This window comes from Amia ocellicauda, chromosome 5, assembly GCF_036373705.1.
Source record: "Amia ocellicauda isolate fAmiCal2 chromosome 5, fAmiCal2.hap1, whole genome shotgun sequence".
In the NCBI taxonomy this organism is placed as follows: Eukaryota; Metazoa; Chordata; class Actinopteri; order Amiiformes; family Amiidae; genus Amia; species Amia ocellicauda.
The window spans coordinates 18,714,834-18,737,856 of NC_089854.1; the positions used below are offsets into that span (position 1 = coordinate 18,714,834).

General features: G+C 39.5%; 1 protein-coding gene across 1 annotated transcript in view; it reads right to left on the reverse strand.

Annotated features, from left to right (window-relative positions):
- npas1 (neuronal PAS domain protein 1) overlaps positions 1-23,023 on the reverse strand; it is an 82,077-nt gene that overhangs the window by 53,429 nt on the left and 5,625 nt on the right. Inside the window, exons 2-3 of the mRNA XM_066705745.1 lie at positions 8,319-8,498; positions 2,278-2,513 (exon numbers count right to left, since the gene is read on the reverse strand). Coding sequence (XP_066561842.1) covers positions 2,278-2,513; positions 8,319-8,413 — 331 coding nt within the window. The 5' untranslated portion in view covers positions 8,414-8,498. The remainder of the gene's footprint in view (positions 1-2,277; positions 2,514-8,318; positions 8,499-23,023) is intronic.

Below are 23,023 nucleotides of genomic sequence, written 5' to 3' on the forward strand. Positions count from 1 at the left end.
CACCCTATCTATAATGCACCCCCTGACATAACTGGGAGATCAACATTCATTGAAGATTTGCACTGAAAACATTTAATGACCATGACTCAATTAATTAATTTTGACTTCAATCCTACAGAACACCTTTGGGATGAACTGGAACAATGAATCAGTGGAAGAGACAACCAAGAGAAAATTTCTGTTGCTGACACCGAGTATCTGTATCTATCCAAATTGATTGTGGTATCAGGGGGAAAAAAATTGTTACAGACTGGGATTCTGCGAACAGCATTGCTGTTTGTGCTGTGGGAAACACAGTGTGAGAAAGAGTGTTAACTGCCTGCATTCCTCCTGCCTTAAATAGAGGAGTTGTATTAGCTGGATGATTTGATTGAGAATTGGATATTCCAAATATGTAGAGTATGAAAGAAAAATAATTGTAATTTCCAAATTAGAGAGGTGGGGGTGGGGGGGTCATCGAGTAGGAGGCTGCAGTTGGGTTGCATGAATTAAATTTGTCACAGCATATTCATAAGATTGGAACAAATGCTGCCTAACTGCTTGTGCATCCTAATGGGATAACATAAGTGAAGTGTCTACTTTTCCTTGTTTCACTGTATTTCTGGCTTGACAACATCCATAACAGCCTTTGAAACAGACTGTGGGCATGCACTTCATGGTTTCCTAGTATAATGCCCCCCCAACCCAGCCCTTCAGCTGGGTTAAAAGGGCCACAGGTGCTATTATTGTATTACACACGTCTGCTAATTGTATCTGATTTTTTCTCTGAGCACTAATAATGGTAATTAGAAACCCTTGTAATTATGTTATTCTTGTTATGCAGTTAATTTATGTAATTACTAACCATGCAATTCTCCCCCCCCCCTTCAATAACAGTCTCTTCAATATCTAGTGTAGTAAGAAATCGATATAATTACATTAAAGACATTTAAGCAGTTATGAAGTTTCAAAAAACAGCTGTCTTCCAACATATAATAGAGTCCAGTCTTTTCTTTCTATAGAAATTCACAGCCTTCTATAATGCAGTCCAGTACTGGGACAGACCTATGAAACACAATGCAGCCCAGCACTGACACTGAGCTACTGAACACTCCAGCCCATTACTGACACTGTGCTACTGAACACTGCAGCCCAGCACTGACACTGAGCTGCTGAACACTGCAACCCATCACTGACAGAAGCTACTCACACAGAGAGTCACAATCTGGAACAAACTCCACAGCAATGTGATTGAAGCTGAAAATTTGGGAACATTTAAAATCAGACTGGATAGGATCCTTGGATCACTTCGTTATTAATGGAAACCAAACGAGCATGATGGGTCAAACGGCCTCCTCTCGTTTGCAGACTTTCTTATATTTCTTATGTACTGAACACTGCAGTCCAACAATGACATTATCATCAGTTGCAAACAACACATTAAGTGTACGACAAACCAGTATTAAATTAAACAATCTCTATTGACACTGCTGTGTTTTCCTTCTTCATTTTAAGATTATGTGCAGTTTGTTTACTTCCTCAGTATAACATAATTAAATTAAATTCAAATCATATGTGCTTTATTGGCATAATTATCATTAGCAGTGTGGCCAAAGCAAATTACACAACATCCCTTTCTAGAATTTGAATGATTAAAAATTATGAAGGGTCTGATGTCAGAAACTGTCTATCTTCCAGTCAAGTCAGTGTGATGTCTCTCACAGGAGGCAGCACATAACTATCCCCCTCTCTCATTCTCTCTCTGTCTCTCTCATTGCATTAATAAATGAACAAATAAATACATATCTACAGCATTAGTACAATATCTGCCCATGTTCTGGTCAGTGTTTGCCATTCTGGAAGTAACATCTCATTGTCAAGGTAAAGTGAAGCTGTATATTTCTGACAGTACATAGAGCAATCACAAGGAATAAAGTACCCAGGTTGTGCAAGTGTGGAATTATATCGTCTTTGTTTGACAGAATGAGCAGCCAAAAAACATCCGCTAAGATTGACATCACACAAATGCCTCCAAACAGAATGGGAGACCGCTTCAGACATCAGACACCACTGTCCAATACTCCATCATTAAAAGGCAAGCTCCAGAATGTGATAATTCATATAATCATAGCACTAATTTAAAAAATAATATACTCAGCGTATATGAAATGCTATTCAGTTGTCCTTAACAGTGAAATGGACGCAGATGAGTTTGATTAAATTTAATCGGTAGAGGGTGTGATTTGAAGGATGTTTGAATAAGATAAAAAATAATTGCAAAATACTTAGCAGTCCTACCCTTGTTATTTGGTCTTCCCTCCAGAAGGGGGCTCCAGGGTGGGTCTCCCTGGCTGGCGAAGTCCCTCATGCGCAGGTAGCTGATAGTGAGGCGGATGACGGAGGCCTTGTCCAGCTGGCTGGTGATTGCGCCCGGCAGGGGCAGCATCTTGGCCAGCTCAAAGAATTCGAAGTTCTCCTTGCCTCGGCGCGAGCGGGCTGCGTTGCGAGATTTCTCCTTGCGTAGGTTCTGCAGGCTGGGGAGGGAGAGGAGCTCAATTAACCACCTGTGTGTGTTTGTGTGTGTGAATGTGTAGGTGCGTGTATATTTATGTGTGAGTGTTGCTGGGCATCACTGTACTTAACCCAAAATTACATATATGTCACAAGCACTTAATAGGTTCAATTAAAATATACTATTCCAGTTTACTAGGGCTCTCTCTGTATGGGACATACATGTCAAACTGTGTTAACAATGCTACCCAACCTTGGTCTTCTAATTCCAAACAGCTGATCAGGCAGTGCATTAGTTTACCTTAATAATCGGAGCTATGCAACCTAGCACTTGGTGCAGTACAGGGATGACGATGTCAAATCATCAAATTAATAGCTGGCATCCATTTTTAAAAAGGGTTTATCAAGTAGTCCTAATTCGTTCAGTTAAAACGTTTGACCAGTCTATCAAAAAGTGATGAAAAAGCTCATCTGGCAGAAGGGATAGTGGCTCCCTAAAACCAGGACAGAACAATATTCACTTAAAACCCCCATTATTGTTTCTCTGTCTTCTGCCAGTAACAATAAAGATCCTCAATGATTAGAATGCAAGCGGACTCCTTGAAAGTGACAGGTAGGTCAATTACATTGCATGTTGCAAAACAGTGGTGGAGTGCAACATATTTTGCAGCATTATGCTACTCATTCTTTACCATGATACGTCACACTCTAAGCAGCAGGAAAACTGGAATAGCAGGGAAAAAAAATAATTGATATGAACGGCTCCTCTTCAAGTTAAACTCGCATTTAACAAATGTGCCATTAAGGTGCCAGCTGTATCTATAACTCCAAGCACTAAATTGTAAAGTGAAAGTAGCAGTTAACAGTGGCATTTATTCTATCTTACACTCTTCAATGGTTGGCCTGTTAAATGCAGGTTAATGGATGTTGAGTCACACAGTTCTCTTTCTAAAGGAACAAAATCACATAATAGTTGGTGAAGAGGGCGGGATGACAGGGGGATGGGGAATGGGGACCAAAAAAAAACAATCAAATTGTATAACCATGTAACACACACACACACACACACACACATTCACTCAATCAAAGTCCAACATACCACTGAGCTCATGAGAGAAACCAATCAATTCAAAACTCATACCGACTGAGCGCACTGGTGTCTCAGGCAGTTCGGGGGTCAGACTGGTGAGAGTGAAATTGAGCCAGAGGATAGATCAATGGCAGCAATTTGCCCAGGGCTTTTATAAAGGCCCTGCTAACTTGCCTTGACTGCAAGTGCTCAGCTGCAAGATCCAGGTATTCTGTCAGCGTGATTGTTTCTAATGGGGCCTGTATTGACTTTCCTCAATGGGCTGAATGGTAGAATTATGTTGTGTGCTGCAGCTCTGTCATTTGTCTCTGTAGAACAAAGGCGGGGGGGTTCTCAGCATATCCGTAGCGACACAGTATTAATGCTGCCACAGCTGTAGGAGGAGGGGGGCCATAACAATGCCAGGAACAAGCTCTTCTTAGATAACAGAGAAATGGGTTTGAAAGATAGAAGTCTTCGTCAAAAACACCCATTTATAATGTACACAGATACATACTAATTCACTCATATAAGCACACTCTTATACACTCTCACACTCAAACACACTCACATAAACGCACATGCACATACTATGCACATACTCATAAACTTAAATACTCATACACTAACAGTCACACACATACACTTATTCACATACAAATGCAGTTTCATACTCACATATACCACACACTATCACATACTTTCACACATATATGCACATATATGCACACTTACATATGTTCACACTCTTACACACACACAATAAGTGTCACATACCTACACTTGCATAAACTCTCACAGAAATGCACATTTGGACACTCACATAGTGTCACACCTATTCTGACGTTATTAGGACGACCGGCCCCCACACGAATCGACCAGCCCACCATACTGAAAAATGGACCGGTCCTTCTGGTATTTGCTAGAATTCTCAGATGGCCAGTCCGCCTATGTCCAGAGTTACTATTTTTGTGAGGACATTTTGCAGAAGTTTGACACCACCTTTATGGTAATATACTTACACACACTAACTCACGCTCACACTCACATTCACATTCACACTCTCATACACTAACACACTGACAACACCAGCTCTTCCAACTCCAATTTGGAAAGTTTCCTTCTAAGCTCTTTAACAGTATACTATAACATTATTTTTCAAAAACACATAAACAAACACACATGCAAATACAGGCAAAGTGCTGTGCAAGACGTGCAAGAGGGCACAGAATTAATGGCTCTCTGCTCCCTGGATTACTAATTATCTTTCTTCCTAAACAGATCCTAAACTGAGTCAGTCAGTACAACATACAGTTAAACATACAGTTAAATTCCAATGCTTTTCAAAGTTTTGTAAATATTTAAATTGCCGTAATAACGGTTCCCTTTTTCACTTGCCAAGAAAAGTAATGGCTTTTATTTTATTATTATTATTCTCCCTATTAATTCATCAATCAATGAATCAATCAATTCATTATTCTTGTCTGTGTTGCTTCTACTTGTTTTTATGTGTGTGTCTTAAAATGATACAATTTTACTATATTTTCAAGAAATCTCCCCATGCAGTGGGTACCTATAGACCCTAACGTGCCTCTCTCACCAGCCCCTTCTGTTTAATTCCTAGTTCTACTAAGGTATCTAATATACATTACTAGGTGCAAGTTTTTTAGGTTGATTGGATTGTCCTTCTCTGATTCACTTCCTGTTATTGCTGTAATGTGTCCTGCATTGTTCTTTCTTATCAAGGCATATGAGATATTAAGGTATTGTGAAACCATCTACAATATGTTACCTTTGCACCATATAGGGTTTTACAGAATTACAAAAAGGACAAATTAGCATAATAAAGCTTGAAACATATAAATGATACATAAAATACGATGCACTGTGCAAGAGTGGTATAGCAACACATCCTGTACAACTAAATACAAGCAAAATGTCCATTCTGAACTTATTACTGTAGTCATTACAGCCTGTGCATATGGAATGAGGCAGTCACTTCTGAAATGTGTGTGTCTGCAGTTACACAGGGAACAAGGCTGTAATTCTCTCTCTGTCAGAGTGCTGGGGTCTCTAGGGGGCTGAGTGTCATGAAAATCCACTGACATTTCAATAGCATTGTGAAGAAAGTTCCAGAGGTAACAAACAGACCCGGCCTACCCTCCCCCACCCCTTCCCTCCCCTGCTCAGTGACCCAAACAACACAAGAGAGAAAGTGAGTGTAAGTGTGTTAGTATGTAAGTGTATGTGGGGTGTACATGTATGAGTATGTGTGTTTGTGGGGGGGGGCACAAAGGTGAAGACTCAATATAAGACTCCATCACTGCCTCGCTCCCACCTGCCTATACAGTCCAATTGTACTCAGTGCTGCAACATCAGAGTTAAATTAAAAAACAGAAGGGGCCGATTTGGGTGTCAAAGTCTTGCCAAGGTTAAAGCACACAGCAATATTATTGATCTCCGCACCAAAGAGGAAGATCTCACTTTTCCTACAAAAGATCTTTGAATCCCTTAGAGCAGTGGTTTTCAAACCGGTCCTGGAGTACACCCTGCCCTGCTGGTTTTTGTTCCAACTGAGGTCTTGAATGCTTAATTGAATCCTTAATTGACCTAACAAAGCAATATACCATACAATTAAGTAATTAACACATAGGTTGGAACAAAAACCAGCAGGGCAGGGGGTACTCCAGGACTGGTTTGAAAACCACTGCCTTAGAGCAAGAGCCACTTATGGACCTTTCTGAATAGATCTGATATGGCCCAACACACAATATGTTTCCATTCTTTGATTAATGGTATATCACTGAATCAAATTATATTGGGATGTTTAGTGAAGATTGGGGACCATGAGCTGAAATAACTAAAAATAAAGAAATTTACAGTTTGTCCAAACTCTTTAGAAAGTATGTTTCAAGTTTAAAGGTTGAAATATATGAGCTGGGGACAATTTAGGTATGTTAAATTGAGAATTGAATGATAGTATTCAAGATTTAGCTGATTTTGCAGTTCTTTACTTTCAATTGCACATGTACCACAGAGGATATACATCAAAATACGTAAATGGCATAAAACAACAACACCCTCCCAACCAGTGGTGTAGTCTAGTATGCACATGCACACATTTCCAAACATTTCTAAATGTTTTAACATAGTTAAGGTGCAGATACTATGTGGGTTCAGACATCAATTATTACATTATTAAATGGAATTCAAGGACCTTCAATGACTTTTTTCAATCCTGTTTCTGTTATTATAGACTTTGCATGAAACAAGTAAATAATTTGAGTGTATTTTTAATTCTCTTTCAAAAGAAAATTGTATAGTGCATTTTAATAAACTATGCATCAAATCATAGGTGAATCATATTGAATTATATTTATTCCAGTAACATTTTAAACAAAAGTAATTTACGGACCTTGTATGAACTCCAGTCTATAAACAATTAATTTGAAGAACAAAGTGCAGCATAGCTTTAAACTACTGGTAGTCAAAACTTGATTACTGGTCTATAAACACATTTTCAAAAAGAGCTGCAGTTGGTAGTGTAACGGGGCTCATATGGTATATGAGCCCGTTACAAGTGATGTAACCCTGTACATTGTTACATGACAATCAGTACATTGTCAATCCGAGTGGGGATTCAGCTCCAACCGCACCGGCTACAGTGGAACCTGAGCTGAAAATATTATCACCTGACATGTCCATATTGCGTATTGCCCCCTCCCATTCAGCTTGCTTAGTTATTAAACATGATTTTCTTATTTCTTGAACATAGAAAAAAGAAACTGAAGGCTAAATTATATGTCCCTAACTTGAAATATAAATGTATTTAATATTGTAAATGTATTATTTATTTATTCTTAATTGTAAAAAAGAACATTACATATCACTGCTCATTTTATAGTGGGCATATAGGAAATCCTCGTGGGCATACTGTGTACACTTGCGTATCACGTAGACTACACCACTGCTCCCAACCACCCCACAAAAATGAAATGTACATAGTATAAATATGAGTCTGACACTGCTGTGTTGTGCATTCTGAGTTTTGCGATTGATAATGTGTTGCATGCATGTCTGTGTCAAGGCTTTGTGTTTATATGGCAAGGAATATTCCAAACTGGTCAGACACAGGAGATGATTTGCTACAACCCTCTCTTGGATCACTTGACTGAACTGAAAGTCAATGAATCTGTCAGAGTACTATTTTAAAGACCACCACCCTCACAGTATTTTATAATCAGTGATGGAAATGTGACATGTTGCTCTTTAGAGTGATGTCACAATTACAGGTTCCTGTACCCAATGAGCCCTGCAACAGGTACATTAGGAAGCACTGTCAAGTTCTCACCAACAAATAACAGCTAATCACCCATATACATAGAAGTGAATGCAAAAACAACAAAACAAATCCAAGGTAAAAATGTGTAAGAAGTAAGAAAAAAAACCAGCAAGGCTCAGTAAGAAGTGGTTCTGTGAGAATACAACTTACAATGATTGGAGGAAAACATGGAAGGGCAAGAGAAATCCAGGGATAGCTATGTAGAGGTAGGCGTACAGTGTTAAAGAGAGCAGTGAGGGTGTGATCTCACAAAAGGATATACAAGCAACAAAGGATTAGGACGGATTAAATAATAAGAGAGCTGCTTCCACACCAATGTGATACCATACCACTGCCAGACGAGGTAAGGTTTCCAAGCAACATGCAATGAGAAAAGAAGGATAGGTGTTTAGGCGAATGCTCATCAGCTACTCTTACCAGGGCAGAGGGGGGGGTTTGGTGAGCAGGCCCTGCAGAAAGTCCCACTCTACACTAACGCACTTCCCCTCGCTAACGAACGGCGCCACCGCCATCCTGCACGCTCCAATTCGACGGCTGACGTCGCCGCCACCCTAACGCAGGCTCTGATTGGCTGGAGCTGTAGATGGCTTTGACCTCCTACGGAAAGAGCCAGAGATATAAACAAGGTTTTAAAATAAAAATAAATAAATCAGATATAAAAATAACACATTCTAACTGGCTAGCTAGCACTACTTTATTTTCTAGTATCATGCATCAGACTCAGCAATAGCTTTCATCATTGCCATTCCTATTGCAAATAAATGCTCTTCTGAACAAACCCTAACTACCTTCCACAGGATTGTATAGACCCTACGGCCCATTTCAGGACCTCCCTATCCTAAGATCTCTTATTGCCATGTAGTAGAAGATACACATCACAATAAATGCCGTAATCTCTTAAACCTTATAAAACACTGCACAAGAATTCCTGAGAAAGTGTGGAACCTGTATTTAGTCTGCAGTTCTCCACAAAGTTGAAAGATAGAAATATATAGAACTGCAATAAGAACTTGTATAAGAACAATAATAATAATAATAATAATAATAATAATAATAATAATAATAATAATAATAATAATAATAATAATACTGCTCTGATGTATTTATTTTGTCCAGAGAGCAGAAATACAATGGTGAAAGGTTTGCACAATCATAGCTGCAAGTGCCCACACAGGCCCCCCCACCCACCTGGTGCCCCCAGCTCCCCATGCCAGCTGTGCAATGCCACCCCTGAGGACACCCTCTCACTCCGATGACATTTAAATGGTCGGCGTTGCTCCCAGCACCAGGCATTTCTGCCCAAGGGCACAACTGCCCTATTACTGTGCCCAGGTCACACACTCTCTGGGGCAATGCTCTCCAGAGGCCCTGCTGTTTGCCCCAGTGTGAAAACACATAGTAGCAGATTGCATTTGGGGAATGTCAAATATTACTCAAAAAGAAATGGACCAATTTTCTTCCAGTACTTTACTTCTAAAACCAATGTCCGTAATGCATGTTTACCCTGGAAAATGTAACCATTTTAACATTGTTTGACAGTGCTTTCCTATATGGTTATAACACACCTCTACTGTGCTTTACTATACTGTACCATGAATTATCCATGGTCTACCCTAGTAAACATGCATTAGAAATATTTATCATGGTATATCATAGTATTCCCATGGCCCATAGAGGTAATGAAGGCATGTGGTACTCCTAGAAATCCAGTGTAAAACTATGTAACATCCATAGTAAAACCATATGCCATATTAGAAGCTGCTATGTGTGACTTTCTCATATCAATCTATATCTATCTATATATAGCTTATTGCATTGTATCCTACATTTTTTAAACTATATGGGCTTTATGCAACCATTTCAAGCGAGAAGATAAACTGTAAGTGTGTTACTTTAACTAATAAACACACACTGCCTTTTTGTTGCTCTGCTGGTGGAGCTGTGTTGATCAGGCACTTGATGGTGTGCCTGAGACAGTGGTGTGAATGCGAACGGGAATCTGACTACAATGATGCCGTGACCCAGATCCATGAGACTGATGACGTTCAATAGATGAGGTTACTGTGGAGATAACAGGAGTTTAGAGGGGGAGAGTGCAATAGGGCTCATAGTGTATGAGCTCATTTTGATGATGTCATTGCTCTCTGAGTTTGCTAGATTGTTCAAACACCCTGTGTCAGGGTTCTGGTCCTCAGGAGTAATGGGTTTGTTACTCTGCTAGTGAGGCTGTGCAGATCAGATTGAAGGTATGCCTGAGATGGCAAATGAAATCTGAGCGTTGGCTCCATACACAAATACAAAAATACTATACCCAAAATCATGCCCTATATTGTTAAAATAGTCAAGATGCAACAAAATCAAACTTTTTTACAGGCCTTAGAGGTTGCTACTGCAGTTTTATTTTCCAGTTTAATGTCAACGGGAAGAGCTCAGCAGAGGCGCACAATTGGCTCAGCACCGCCTGGTTTGGGGTGGGCAAATCGTCAAGGCTTCTCTTGACTTGTCGCTATTGAGTGTCTACTAACATCTTCCTGGGCGAATACAGGCTTGCAATACCACTGAGAGGGATGTGCCTCTCCTCCAATCACTGCTGAACCTGGTGAAAAGAGACTGGTGGCTCAAGGGCTGGCAGGATTGGAGTTGCCTGGTCATACTTCCTCCCCCTCCCCAAGTGAAGGTTGTGGGATTCATAGCAACAAGCCATGATGCATTAGCATAAATGGACAGTAATGGTAAGATGTAGACAATATATATTTGATTGCTGTGCAGTTTTCAGCTGTATGGAAGTATGTTTGCTGCAGGGGCAAGAGATAGGGGTTCAACTGTTCACAGTTCTTAGATGATGTTAATGATAAAAAGGCACTATATAAAATAAAAATCTACTGAGCCAGTCACACAGGTATGCAACAGATTGCACAGACAAAACCATAACCTGCTATCAAGCTTGATATTCAAAGGTGTGCCCCAGTCACAAAGATGGTTATAAATCAAAAGATAACTGCTTACATTCATGGACAAGCTACACTGTAAGCCAGGATACGTAAACAAATTAGTAAAAACACAGATGTGTGTGATATATTCTATGGGGCTGAGGATAGCCATAAGAACAAAAAGTGTACGAACAGAGCTGATTAACATTTTGAGATTTTGTGTAAATTACCATATAATTTGCCATGGAATCATGCAATCCGTTTTCATTGTTTTGAAGGGGAGCACTGGATGTGTTTAATAGAGCCTCTCTTACACCTGTCATCTTTTAACTGTGCGAGCTGTGTCATCAGCATTATTAGCTACAGAAACTATGAAGAATTTCATTATTAAAATCGAATAATTTACAAATATGCCTACAAACACCAATGCATTTCAGTACAAAAAGTCAATAAGGGTTTAAAATGAAATAAATGTCAGACTAGACTACAGCTGAACTACCATAAATCTGCACAGGAAATTGCCAGAGGTTTTACACACTGTAGATACAGACTCACCTTTTCAGTCTGCACATGTTAAACCTATGATCCATCTCCATTGTTCTTATTTTATATGTATTTATTCTTGCACTTTAAATTGCCTTGATTCTGAATGCCTCCCTATTTTTCAAAATGATACCTGCTTGTCCCCACTGCATGTAGCATTAATGTAGCTATTACTACTCTTGTGCTAACACTTAAACTACCCCAGTATAAGAATCTTGCACTGTATTTCGTACCATGCTCCATCTTAATTCATTTCAATTAGAATAATATTATATAATGTACTTACTCTTTATTGCTTTTGTGAAATATGCATATTTTGTGAAGTTTCCCTGGGTGATGGTATCTATTAAGAAGAAAAACAAAAAACAAAAAACAAAAACTCTTTGCTTTGCCACCCATAAGCTGATAGCACCAGTACTGGGCTACTTCCCTCTGCCCACTAGAAAAGATCAGATCACACTTTTCACACATAATATAGATCTGCACCATTTACTGTATATGATGTGTATCTTGTTTTGCTGCCAGCAAGACTCATCACAAAGTACACAAGGGGATACTCATGGAAGGCGCATAGGAGAGAAATATTTCTATTGTAACTATCATGATACACATTGTAATTACATTTACATATTTCTTTCCATAGCAGGTACTGCATGTGTGGATCTTTCATAGAAGAACATGCTTCATATTAGTGCATTACACATTAATGCAGGCAGCATTGTGGAGTAGCGCTCAGGGCTCTGGACTGTAGTGTGGAGGGTTGTGGGCTCAATACTAGGTGGGGGACACTGATGTTCTACCCTTGAGCAAGGGACTTTACCTAGATTGCTCCAGTAAAAACACAGCTGTATAGCTGTATAACTGGGTAATTGTAAGTCCTTCCTCCAGAACCCACTCCTTTTCATCTCTGGCCCCTAAGTGGTGGAACGACCTTCCCACTGAAGTCAAAACAGCAGAGTCCTTGATCTCCTTCCAGCGCTTACTCAAGACGCATCTTTTCAGACTCTGCTTGTAATTTTGTCATTTATTTTCCTGTAAGATTGCACTTAAACATTTTGTCATAGTCTTGCCTTGGCATTTATTCCCCTATGCTCCCTTTCCCTTAGCTCTTAACTTTGACTCAACATCTTGTCTGCACTTTTTCATTCTAGGATGTAAGACCTATACGTATACATGTATACACTTGTGTAAATTGTGAATTTGTAAAATGTATTATGCCTTGAATTGCACTGTATTATTGCACTTTGTATCATGCTTATATTTTGTAAGTCGCCCTGGACAAGTCCGTCTGCTAAGAAATAATAATAATAAATAATAATAAAACATTGGGATATAATGTAAGGTGTGGATGAGGCCGTTTGCTAAGAAAATAAATCACATTAATAAAATTGAACAGAGGTTGAAGTTTACGAGGTTAAAGCTCAAAAGGGAATTGAATGGTGATTATATACTTTTATATATAATCTGGAGACATGTGTAACTAAGTGGAATTCAATATTGTTTATATCACTAATTAGACATGATAGTAATCACAAAATTAAATATATTCACTGTATTAAGTACACTGTAATTATAGTGTACCTACACCAATTTTTGTAAAGAAATTATAACGTAATTAAGTTTATTGTCATGTTGTTATATGTAATAGTACAGTGTAATTACTGGGCCGGTTATATGAAATAAACAGTACTTACATGCATTCACTATATAATGTATAATGTAATTACAGTGTAAGTACAGTGTATCCACTTTTTTTTTTGTCTGAATCAACAAACTGAGAACTGAGCATTATCTTTTAGGATTTAGTGGGAGAGTGTGGAAAGAACATAAAAATATGTCTGTACAATCAGTCCAAAACAGATTCTGTTTCTTGACAGAGCAGTATGGATGGGTGCAAGCTTCCATAAAGCTAAGACCCTTTAATCCTAGTTGCTGTCTTATTTAACTAATCTTATTGGCAATGCCCTGCAGTATTCAGGGGTGTATCTAAAACCTCAAGCCATTAATAAAGTGGATCAAAATAATAAATAAGAAGGATAAAACACTTACTATTGGCTTATTTTAAAATATCCTCTAATGAAGGATAATAATGTGAGATCTGCTAGGCACACTTCCTCTGCTCACCTTCAGAGGTCTGCCTCTCCAGAGTATTAACCAGTTCACCAGCATTCCTGAGCACCATGTGCCAATTATTCAATTAACATTCCTCTTCACCCAGTGCCATAATTTAAACAACCTCATCTCTCATTCGCTCTTCACTCCCATCCACTGCTTCCAGAGCCCTTCTGCCCAGTACATATATATCCCTTGTGTTCACTCACCCTTTGTGTTTATGTTCCTTAGCATCTCTCAGCCTTTTCTAGTCGCTTTATAGTTACCTGTACCTTTGCCTGCCTGTTTTGATGTTTCTTCCCTGGATTGCCCTTGTTGGACTGTTTGCTTGATCGCCTAACCCTACGCCTGTCTTCTCAACCAATCTTCCTGCCTCTGGCCATTCTCTATGCTACTGCACCTGAGTCCACTCCCTCTGTTCCCATGTAGTGTGTCACGAATCTTCAAATTATATGTTGTCATGTAAAGATTGCCAATTCCATTAATAATTACATTTCTGGGCTAATGGTTACCAAATCAATAATATAAATGTGATGGATTATTTGGTTCATTTCTCTGAATTTACAAAAACAAACTGTACACAAAACATTTTCTGTAAAATGTACAGTGAATTTCTGGCAGCAGAGTTAGCAGTAAATTACTGTAATTAATTCAGTAACACTGGTATTACTTTGTATTAAGTTGGTTAGCCAGTAAGTTAATATAGATAATATAGCCCTAAACACTTGAAAATTCATCCTGCTGCTTTTGTCAGAAGAACCAGTTCCCTTGGCAGCCATACATGCCCATGCCATAACATGCTTCACAGATGAGGTGGTATGCTTCGGATCATGAGCAGTTCCTTCCCTTCTCCATACTCTTCTCTTCCCATCATTCTGGTACAAGTTGATCTTTATCTCATCCATAGGATGTTTTTCCAGAACTGTACAGGGTTCTTTAGATGTTTTTTTGGCACAAATACACCTACCTCCTGGAGGGTGTTCTTGATCTGGACAACTGTTGTGAAGGGGTTTTTCTTCACCAGGGAAAGAATTCTTCTCTCATCCACCACAATTGTTTTCCATGGTTTTCTGGGCCTTTTGGTGTTCCTGAGCTCACCGGTGCATTCTCTCTTTTTAAGAATGTACCAAATAGTTGATTTGGCCACACCTAATGTTTTTGCTATCTCTCTGAGTGGTTTGTTTTGATTTCTAAGGCAAAACTGAAGGCAAAACGCCCCAAAAACAAGCAGAAACTAAAGACAGCTGCAGTACAGGCCTGGCAGAGCATCACCAGGGAAGAAACCCAGTCTATGTCTATAGGTTTCAGACTTCAGGCAGTCATTAACTGCAAAGGATTTGCAACCAAGTTTTGAAACTCACAATTTAATGAATGATTATGTTAGTTTGTCCAAACACTTTTGAGCTTCTAAAATTGGGGGGACCACATATAAAAATTGGTGTAATTCCTACACCACTCACCCAATTTGGATGTAACTACCCTCAAATTAAAGATGAAGATTGTTTCTATCCAAATCCATTGTGGTGGCGTACAGAGCCAAAATTATGACAATTGTGTCACTGTCCAAATATTTATTGACCTAAATGTATGTACATGTAATTGTATTATGTTTTGATCTGTAATTTTAAACTGTATTATTTCACTTTTGTATTTCTCAATTATTTTGTAATCACATTAGATATGGGCATCTGCCAATTAATAAATAAATAAATAATAGTAAGCCAGTAGCTGATATGATGATGAATTGATAGTCTCTTCAATCTGTTTCAGACAACCGCCTTAATTTAAAAACATGAGGTTTTGGACTGACAACGAGGTCATGAGGTGGTGGCAATTCAACTTTGTTTCACAGGCACTAATGCATAGTTACTGTCCTGAGGAGGAATGTAGACACAAAAAAGAACATAAAGAAGCCTTCTACTGCACAGACATGCTGACTGAGTTCCATCACTATTTGTTATTACAGATTATGAAAATGATCAAGCTGCCACCTGTGTAATTAAAAAAGAACCAAAACATAAAAATGTGTCTAAAGTAAAGCAGGCATGATTTTTTTAATCTCTGGGTAGAAAGTACCATAGTGAAAAGAAAAAAACACTGACTAGACCCAGGAATGTGAAATAATATATCCCCTATTCTGTGCTAGAGTACAGATTTGATCCACAGTGTTTTGCTGGAGAAAGAAAAGTCACATTATGATTCAAACACAAACACTGCAGAGAACAATTATTTGCTGGTGAAAGCATTTCTGATTAGCTCTGTACAACTAGGTTTAAGAGACCACCCTGCCATACCGCACATTTCCTTTAAAGAAAACAAAATGCTTGTGTGTTGCCTATTGGGATGCTGGGATGGCCAATTTAGCTTGAAATGGTTTAAATTTAATTTAGGGTATCAACTTGAATATGAATAACAAAACAATTTAGAACTAGAAACTGAACAATTGGAGGGAGTAGACATTTCAAGCTCATTTAACTGGATGTTTGTCATATGTTATTGGTTAAGAAAAAAAACTGCACAGAACAAATATATACAGAAGATTAAAAAGACTGGAAGAGGCCAGACACAGATTCACTGACAGTGGGGAGTGAAGAAACCCAACTTAGAGAACATTTTCACAGTGTCAGTACCAAATTGTTTCCTTTTCTTGATGGCATTCAGTTTAAGCTCTGTGAAATCACAGCCCGACCCAACTTGTATGTGTTATTTGCATAAGCACAGCATCAATTTGGCTCAATTACTGTTTGTTTTCAGGAGGGAATTATTAATTAAACCCTCCAGCTGTCAGTGATACTGCTCCCCCTTCAACCCTCCCCCTCTCTCCACCCTGTTCCACCTTTGGTGAAAATGCTATCAGAAATGAAGGGAGAGAACAGGATGTAATAACAAAATAAAATGTTATGGGTGGCTTTTTTTGGTGGAAACTGAACGGCTTTCTCTGTCAAGTGAAAAGCAAAAATGATTTTGTGTAGTACAGCACTGATGGCACACAAGCTTTTTCCAGTCTTAATTAACCTTGTCTGCAGATGGCAAAACACATCTTTTTTATTGTTATTTTGTAGCATATATTTTTCCTGGCACTGTAGTGGGACGGTGTCATCAGCAGTGTCAGGCACTTCGCTGTTTAAAGATAAGGGAGGGAAATATGACACTGCTGTTTACTGCAAAATAGTAGGTAAATGTCTTTTTCTTATACTTCTGTGCCCATCCCATTTTGACTTAAACTTTAAAGAATGACAACTGAACATACTACAGCAAAAGAGAGAGTCCTCCAGTTGGCCTATCTTAGTTATATGGTCTCTAGCAACCCATCGATCTCAGAAGCTCATCTTCTTTCTTGGTGGATCTCAGAGAGTAAGCCTCAACCAAATGGCTGGGTATCTCCAGACCTCCACTACTCTTTATGTAAAGACACACTGCTAATTACCAGGCCCATATACGTAAATTCCCACACTATTAACCTCTGGGTTCCTTGTTTCATTGTTGAGTTTGAAGTACTCTTTAAGACTGACTTTGTTGTCAATGCCTTTGAGGATTCTTGAACACTTGATTCAATTCCTCTCATAATCTCCCCTGCTCAAGACTGGGTGAGCAACAAGGGCATCCTTTCAGTCATAAACTTCTGAAGTAGGAAAGATGACTCAGTTTATTTGTTTAAGTGAGCTAGTGTAGCAAAGTGGGCTTTGATGTTGGAATATGTGACTTCCTTATCCCTTTCCTATAAAACACACAAAAGTGAAAGTGCCTTGGTTACTTTTGTTCCCTTTAATCTGTGTTCTGTTTTTTAAAGTACGTCGACTCTTTTCAGTGTATTCTTCAAAACAGTAAGCATGCATATCTCAGGTTGATACAAACTATGTTGAAAGGATAAAAATAAATGGACAATAAAAAAATATAACCTCTATTAACAGTAACTAATACAGAGTAAAGATGCCCACTTCGATAGCAGACTGACTGAAGCACTGATTTCTGGGAGCTGTTTTGTTTTGGGAACCCATAGGATATTTGGGAGTCCCAAATATGTTTTGTTAAACTGAGCCTCCAAAAGGAGCAGAAAAATAAATCACAAAGACAGTGAGCACGGGAGAGAGACAGTGCAGAATTGAATGGGCTAATAATGTAATACTGTCCATCTGAAGCTGCATCTTCAAAAAGAGGGAGGATACGTTCTGTGTGTTACTGTTTGAGTCAAAATAAGTTAAATAAAGGGGAAATACAGGGTTATAAGCCAGAGCCAAATCAGTCCTCCCTACAATGCAATAGCACTGCTTTTTGCATAGTGGACTCCCAGTGTGGAAAACAGACAGATGACTTGGCAGCACATATTTCTTAGGATGAGTGTGAGTGTGTGTGTGCACATGTGTGTATTGTCAGCTACCTACATTCTCCAACATTAACCAAGCAGGGGTAGCACTGAGGCAAGTGTATTACAATTTGAGATTCCAGACTTGGAATTTATAAATACAATTTTGGGAGAAGACCACTCCAATTTCATCATTCTCACTTCCGGTCAACAAAGTATAAATACCCCATCATAAACGCACTCCCCCAATGTTCGTTGTTTTACATGATTATTTGCATTGCTTCAGTCAAGCATTATGCCCCCTTTACACAAATTATCCCTTTTCTCACCTGTGCTCGACCTCCGCGCTCTTTCCTTAAGCCCAGACAATAGCTTACGGCAATGGATTCTTCACAGCCTTCCACCAATGACTCCCACCAGGAACCTAATTATTCTGCTGGGTCTCCATCACCCTCTTACCAAGCCACGGTCCCCACTCATCTACTTCTTGACATTATATATCTAGATGCTGCGGCCTACAACCAGACCACAGCCACAGGTCCAGTTCTCCTACCCCGAACGTCTCTTTCCCGCCCCCCCCATAGCCTTGTGTGGTTACCTCTGAGCCCCCCGCAGTCTTTGACCCGGCCCCCCCTCGGTAGCTTTCAATCCAGCTGTCGGCCCCTCCCACTGCTCATTTCCTCCTCCTCTCTCCACTACACTTCCTCCCCTCAGAGACTACATGCTATCTACTGCCTTCCCTCTGCCCTGCCCTCAACACACTTTCCTGTATTCCCCACCCACTGTTCCACTCTCCCTCCACCAGCAAATCTATCAAGGTATGGACAATCATCTTTCCACCCTCCTCAGGTGGTGAGAACACGTACTCACCACCACTACTCCAGAGCCTTCAAATCTCTAACCATATTCAAATTCTGACATTTTCCACCTACCATGACATTCTCTGCTCCCACCTCCCAGACCGCATCCGCAAATTACATGATTACATGTCCCTCATCCTCGACTTGTCAGTTAATTTCAGTGGCTCCACCTCAGCAAATCTCCAATAACTTTAACACTGCAGTCTGCAGATTTTCCTCCTGCCATTTCCTACACATGTTCAACCACTGTGGCGAAGCCCATGCTCGCTCAGTGTGCTTTCGCTGTACCACCACACATTCGAAACCCTCCTTCTCCAGATGAATTAAGTACCCTCTCCACTCCCATCAATATCCCAGCTCTCGCTTCCGAACTTCTTCCCATCCAATCCAAACCCCTTATTCTCCCGATACCTCCTGTACGGCCTTTCTACTGGGTTTTCGGCTGGCCTCATTTTCCATTTCTTCTTTCGACCTACTTTGTCGGAACCTACATTCGTCCGGTTCTGACCCTGCTTCCCTTGACCCTTGACACACTCCTGTCCAAAGAACTCACATCCGCGTTCATCATCGATTCATGTACTCCCCTTTTCGGTCTTTCCGCATTAACAATTAAGTGTGTCATAATTTACCTTTCCTCTGCCCATGATTCTACCATCCCAAGCATTAACAGTCTCATCCCCAGCTCTGATTTCTCCCTTCAGTACACCACCATTGACGCCATTAAAACATCTGGCCTGGATGCCTGTCTGGCAAAGGCTGACATTTCCAAAGCCTTTAAAGTCTTGCCCCTGGCTCCTGACTCGTGGCACCTTGTGCGACATACACTGGCAACACCAATTCTATTTCTCCATCCGTCTGACTTGCAGCAGCCCTGAGATTTTCAACACTCTCGACAAAGCTCTTTGCTGGATTCTGCTCAACAATTATGCAGTCCCTTCTGTTCTGCATTTGCTTGATAATTTCCTTTTGATCGATCCCCCCCACTCGCTCCCTCACCACCCTCGTGTCACTGTTCTTAAGATCACATTTCCCTGTACCTGGCTACCTACTCCCAGTCTCTCCACTGCACCAAACGCGAGCTGCTCTCTCTCCTCGGCCATCTCAACTGTGCCATGCACACTATTCCTCAGGGTCACTCTCTCATATCTCATCTGCTTATGCTGGCCTCCTCCATTCCTTCCCTCCATTAAGTACCCTCACAGCTAATTGCATTGCAGAACTCTGAATGTGGCAACTTTTTCTGCAGCAATGGAACGGCATAATCTTCTTTTGCCTACTATTCCTAGATGACTTGCATCTCTTTACTGATGCTGCCCTCTCTGTCAGGTTCAGAGAGTATTACCAGAGCAGATGGATATAACTCACCTGCCACAGACCTGACACTCCAAGCCATGTTCGCATTAGCTTTCTTCAGTTTTCTGAGATGCTCCAAATTCACTGCTTCCACCTCTCATTTCAATCCCACCATTCATTCATCCATCCATCTCTTTCCCTACTCCACACACTTAATATTCCACCTCAAACTAAGTAAAATGGACCAAACAGTAAATGGCACATTCGTCTACTTCTTCAAACTCAACTCCATCATCAGCCCCCATGAACCTCTCAACTCCATTACTCCCAAGGAGCCAAACCCATGGACCCATTATTCATAGACAACAAAAGACACGTCATAGCCTGGCATTGGTTCCTCTTTCACCTCCGCCAGGTTCAGACACAAACCAGGTTTGCCATTGAACAATTCTCCAGCCTCTCATTCTGCATCGGAGCCACCTCTTCCACTGTGCAAAAAGGAATACCTCACCACCTCAGATGTTGGTCATCCGAAGCCTATCAAATATACATCGGATCCGATATCCGGGACACCAAACTAGCAAACGCTAGATTATGCATATTAATTCTGCGTAGGTGGCAAACACTTTTGGGGGTTTGATTGTCTAGACCTGGTTCTCGCAGTCAAAAGAGTAAGCCGAACCACATTACCTCCAAACCCCTTCACGCCAAATCACAAATCGGTCTTGTTAAACTACTGAATTGGAATCTAAAGATTACATTTCAGGAGTACATAACTCCGATTTCATCACTCTCAATTCTGGTCAACATAACTTGTACGATGTGATTTAAAACATTCCGTTTAAGAAATCATAAGTGATTGTTGAGTGTCTCAGGGATTTCAGTGGGAAAAAATTGAGATGATGGCAGTGCCATTTCTAGGCATCAGCGACATAAGCGGCCGCTTAGGGCCCCCAGCCCCTAGCAAAAAATAATAAATAAATTGAAGATATTTTCAATGATAATTGATTGTCATAAATGATCACAGTGATCAGTTTTCAAAGCATTTACAAATTTTGTTGTGCCCAGAATCAAACATCATAGTTTATGGGCTAGAAATCTGCTTTCAATCGGTGGCTGCTTAGTCTATGCATCCAAACGGTTTGGGTGTGGCAGAAAATAATATTTTTTTTAGGATTGCATCAGGACCAAATTATAATGTTGGAAAAAAAGACCAAGAACATACCAATCTGGCAAAAAAAAACTAAAAATAAAAAAAACAAAAGAAGAAAAACAAGCACAAGAGAAAGGTAGTGTAATATTATTTATTTATGTTTAGTTTTTATTGCTGTACAGTAACTCAGTAGATTGCTTGCATAGTGGCTAAACTAACTGTTTTAATGATGATGACATTAAATGTGTAGTTAAACCAGATGGCTGGCTGGCTGTATGGGTTTTTTATGGTTACTTTAACAGTCCAAGTTCACCTTACCTGCCACCAAATAACGTTTCATTATAACATGGTGGCTGTGTATTTGCAAGTTTTACCTTGAATAATATTATTTTTTTGCCTTAGGTAAAAATCTGCAAAAATTATTATTATTATTATTATTATTATTATTATTATTATTATTATTATTATTATTATTATTAATAGTAGTAGTAGTAGTAGTAGTAGTAGTATTAATAATAATAATAATAATATTATATGTATGTTGTGTAGTTTCTCCGACAAGTACACTTATCAGCAGCATGCATAGAGAGAAGTAGTTGTTGAGAAATTGATTGTTTTGTGAGAAAGGGAGAAAAGCGTCCAATACAAGATGAAATGATGTTAGCAAAAGCTGAAACTATGACGAAGCTTATTTAAAACTGGGCTTTACATGGAGCTATAAACAGTCCTGGATGTCTGTTAGAACAGTGTAATCAAAGTAGTGCGCACCTTTCTGGAAGCTGTGTGTCATGGGGGGGTTGGGAATGACCAACAAAGCACTACTTGCAACTAAGAATGCACAGAGAGCTTTTCGTCCATGACTTCAAATGCTTTCTTATGAACTGGAGAAAGATTAAGAGAAACCTGCTGGTCACAAAGCCTTAACACTACTGTACAATAACTCAGAGGGATAATTAACAGACAGGGAATCTTCAGACTAAAATGTGTGTACACAAGGAAACTGGGAAAGGATTCACAAAGATTCATTAGCACCAGTTATCAGGCTTGTATGAGACCGTTGGTAATTTAATGTGCTATTCCTCATGCTATTCCTGGCTTTCTTTTTTATTTTTGTACAAAATAACTGGATGATAGTCTCATTTGAAAAAAGAGCATTTTTGCATGTGACTAAATAAACATTAATAAATTATACACACACATATATATTTAAAGCCAGAGTGTATAAAGTGTGTGTATATACTGTATATTTGTATATATTTATGTATGATCACTTATATACGCATTCATACATACATATATATGCATATACGCATACCTGTGTATACTTTTATACTCCCACAGTCGTTTACCTGAGCCTCCTTTTTGACAGTAATGGATTATATAAGAGCTAGTGCACCATAACTGCCAGGACATATTCTGATAGTTTGAAAAGCAAAACCCATCTAGCACGGGATTTTAATGTGAGCTCCCCCATTCATCTACCAAAATAATATCACAGAGCAGGGAGTGTAAGTTATCGATTCAGGGAGAATAGAACAGCAAACATTTGATTTTCTGACCACCAGCCTGAAGATCTCCTCTGGGAGGAAGTGAAATGGCAAATCAGAAAGAGACCACAGAGCCCAACTTTTCTCACTGCAGTGCAGGGAGGAATAGCACAGTATTCATCTGGCTATGAAAATGATTGCACCAACCATTAAGACCAAGGTTGGGCCTGCACCCCAATAAATACACCCTGAAGAGCTGTGTGTTACTATTTGTCTATTTTCCCAAAACATCTGGTAGTACTGCGTTTGTTAGGCAAGTTTCAACAGTGCCAAATCATATGCTTTAAGTGACAAATTTCCTCTACAATGATTATATTGGAAAATATTGGAAAAATATACTAATGAAACTAATATATCATGATAATTTTTATTTTGTTTCCT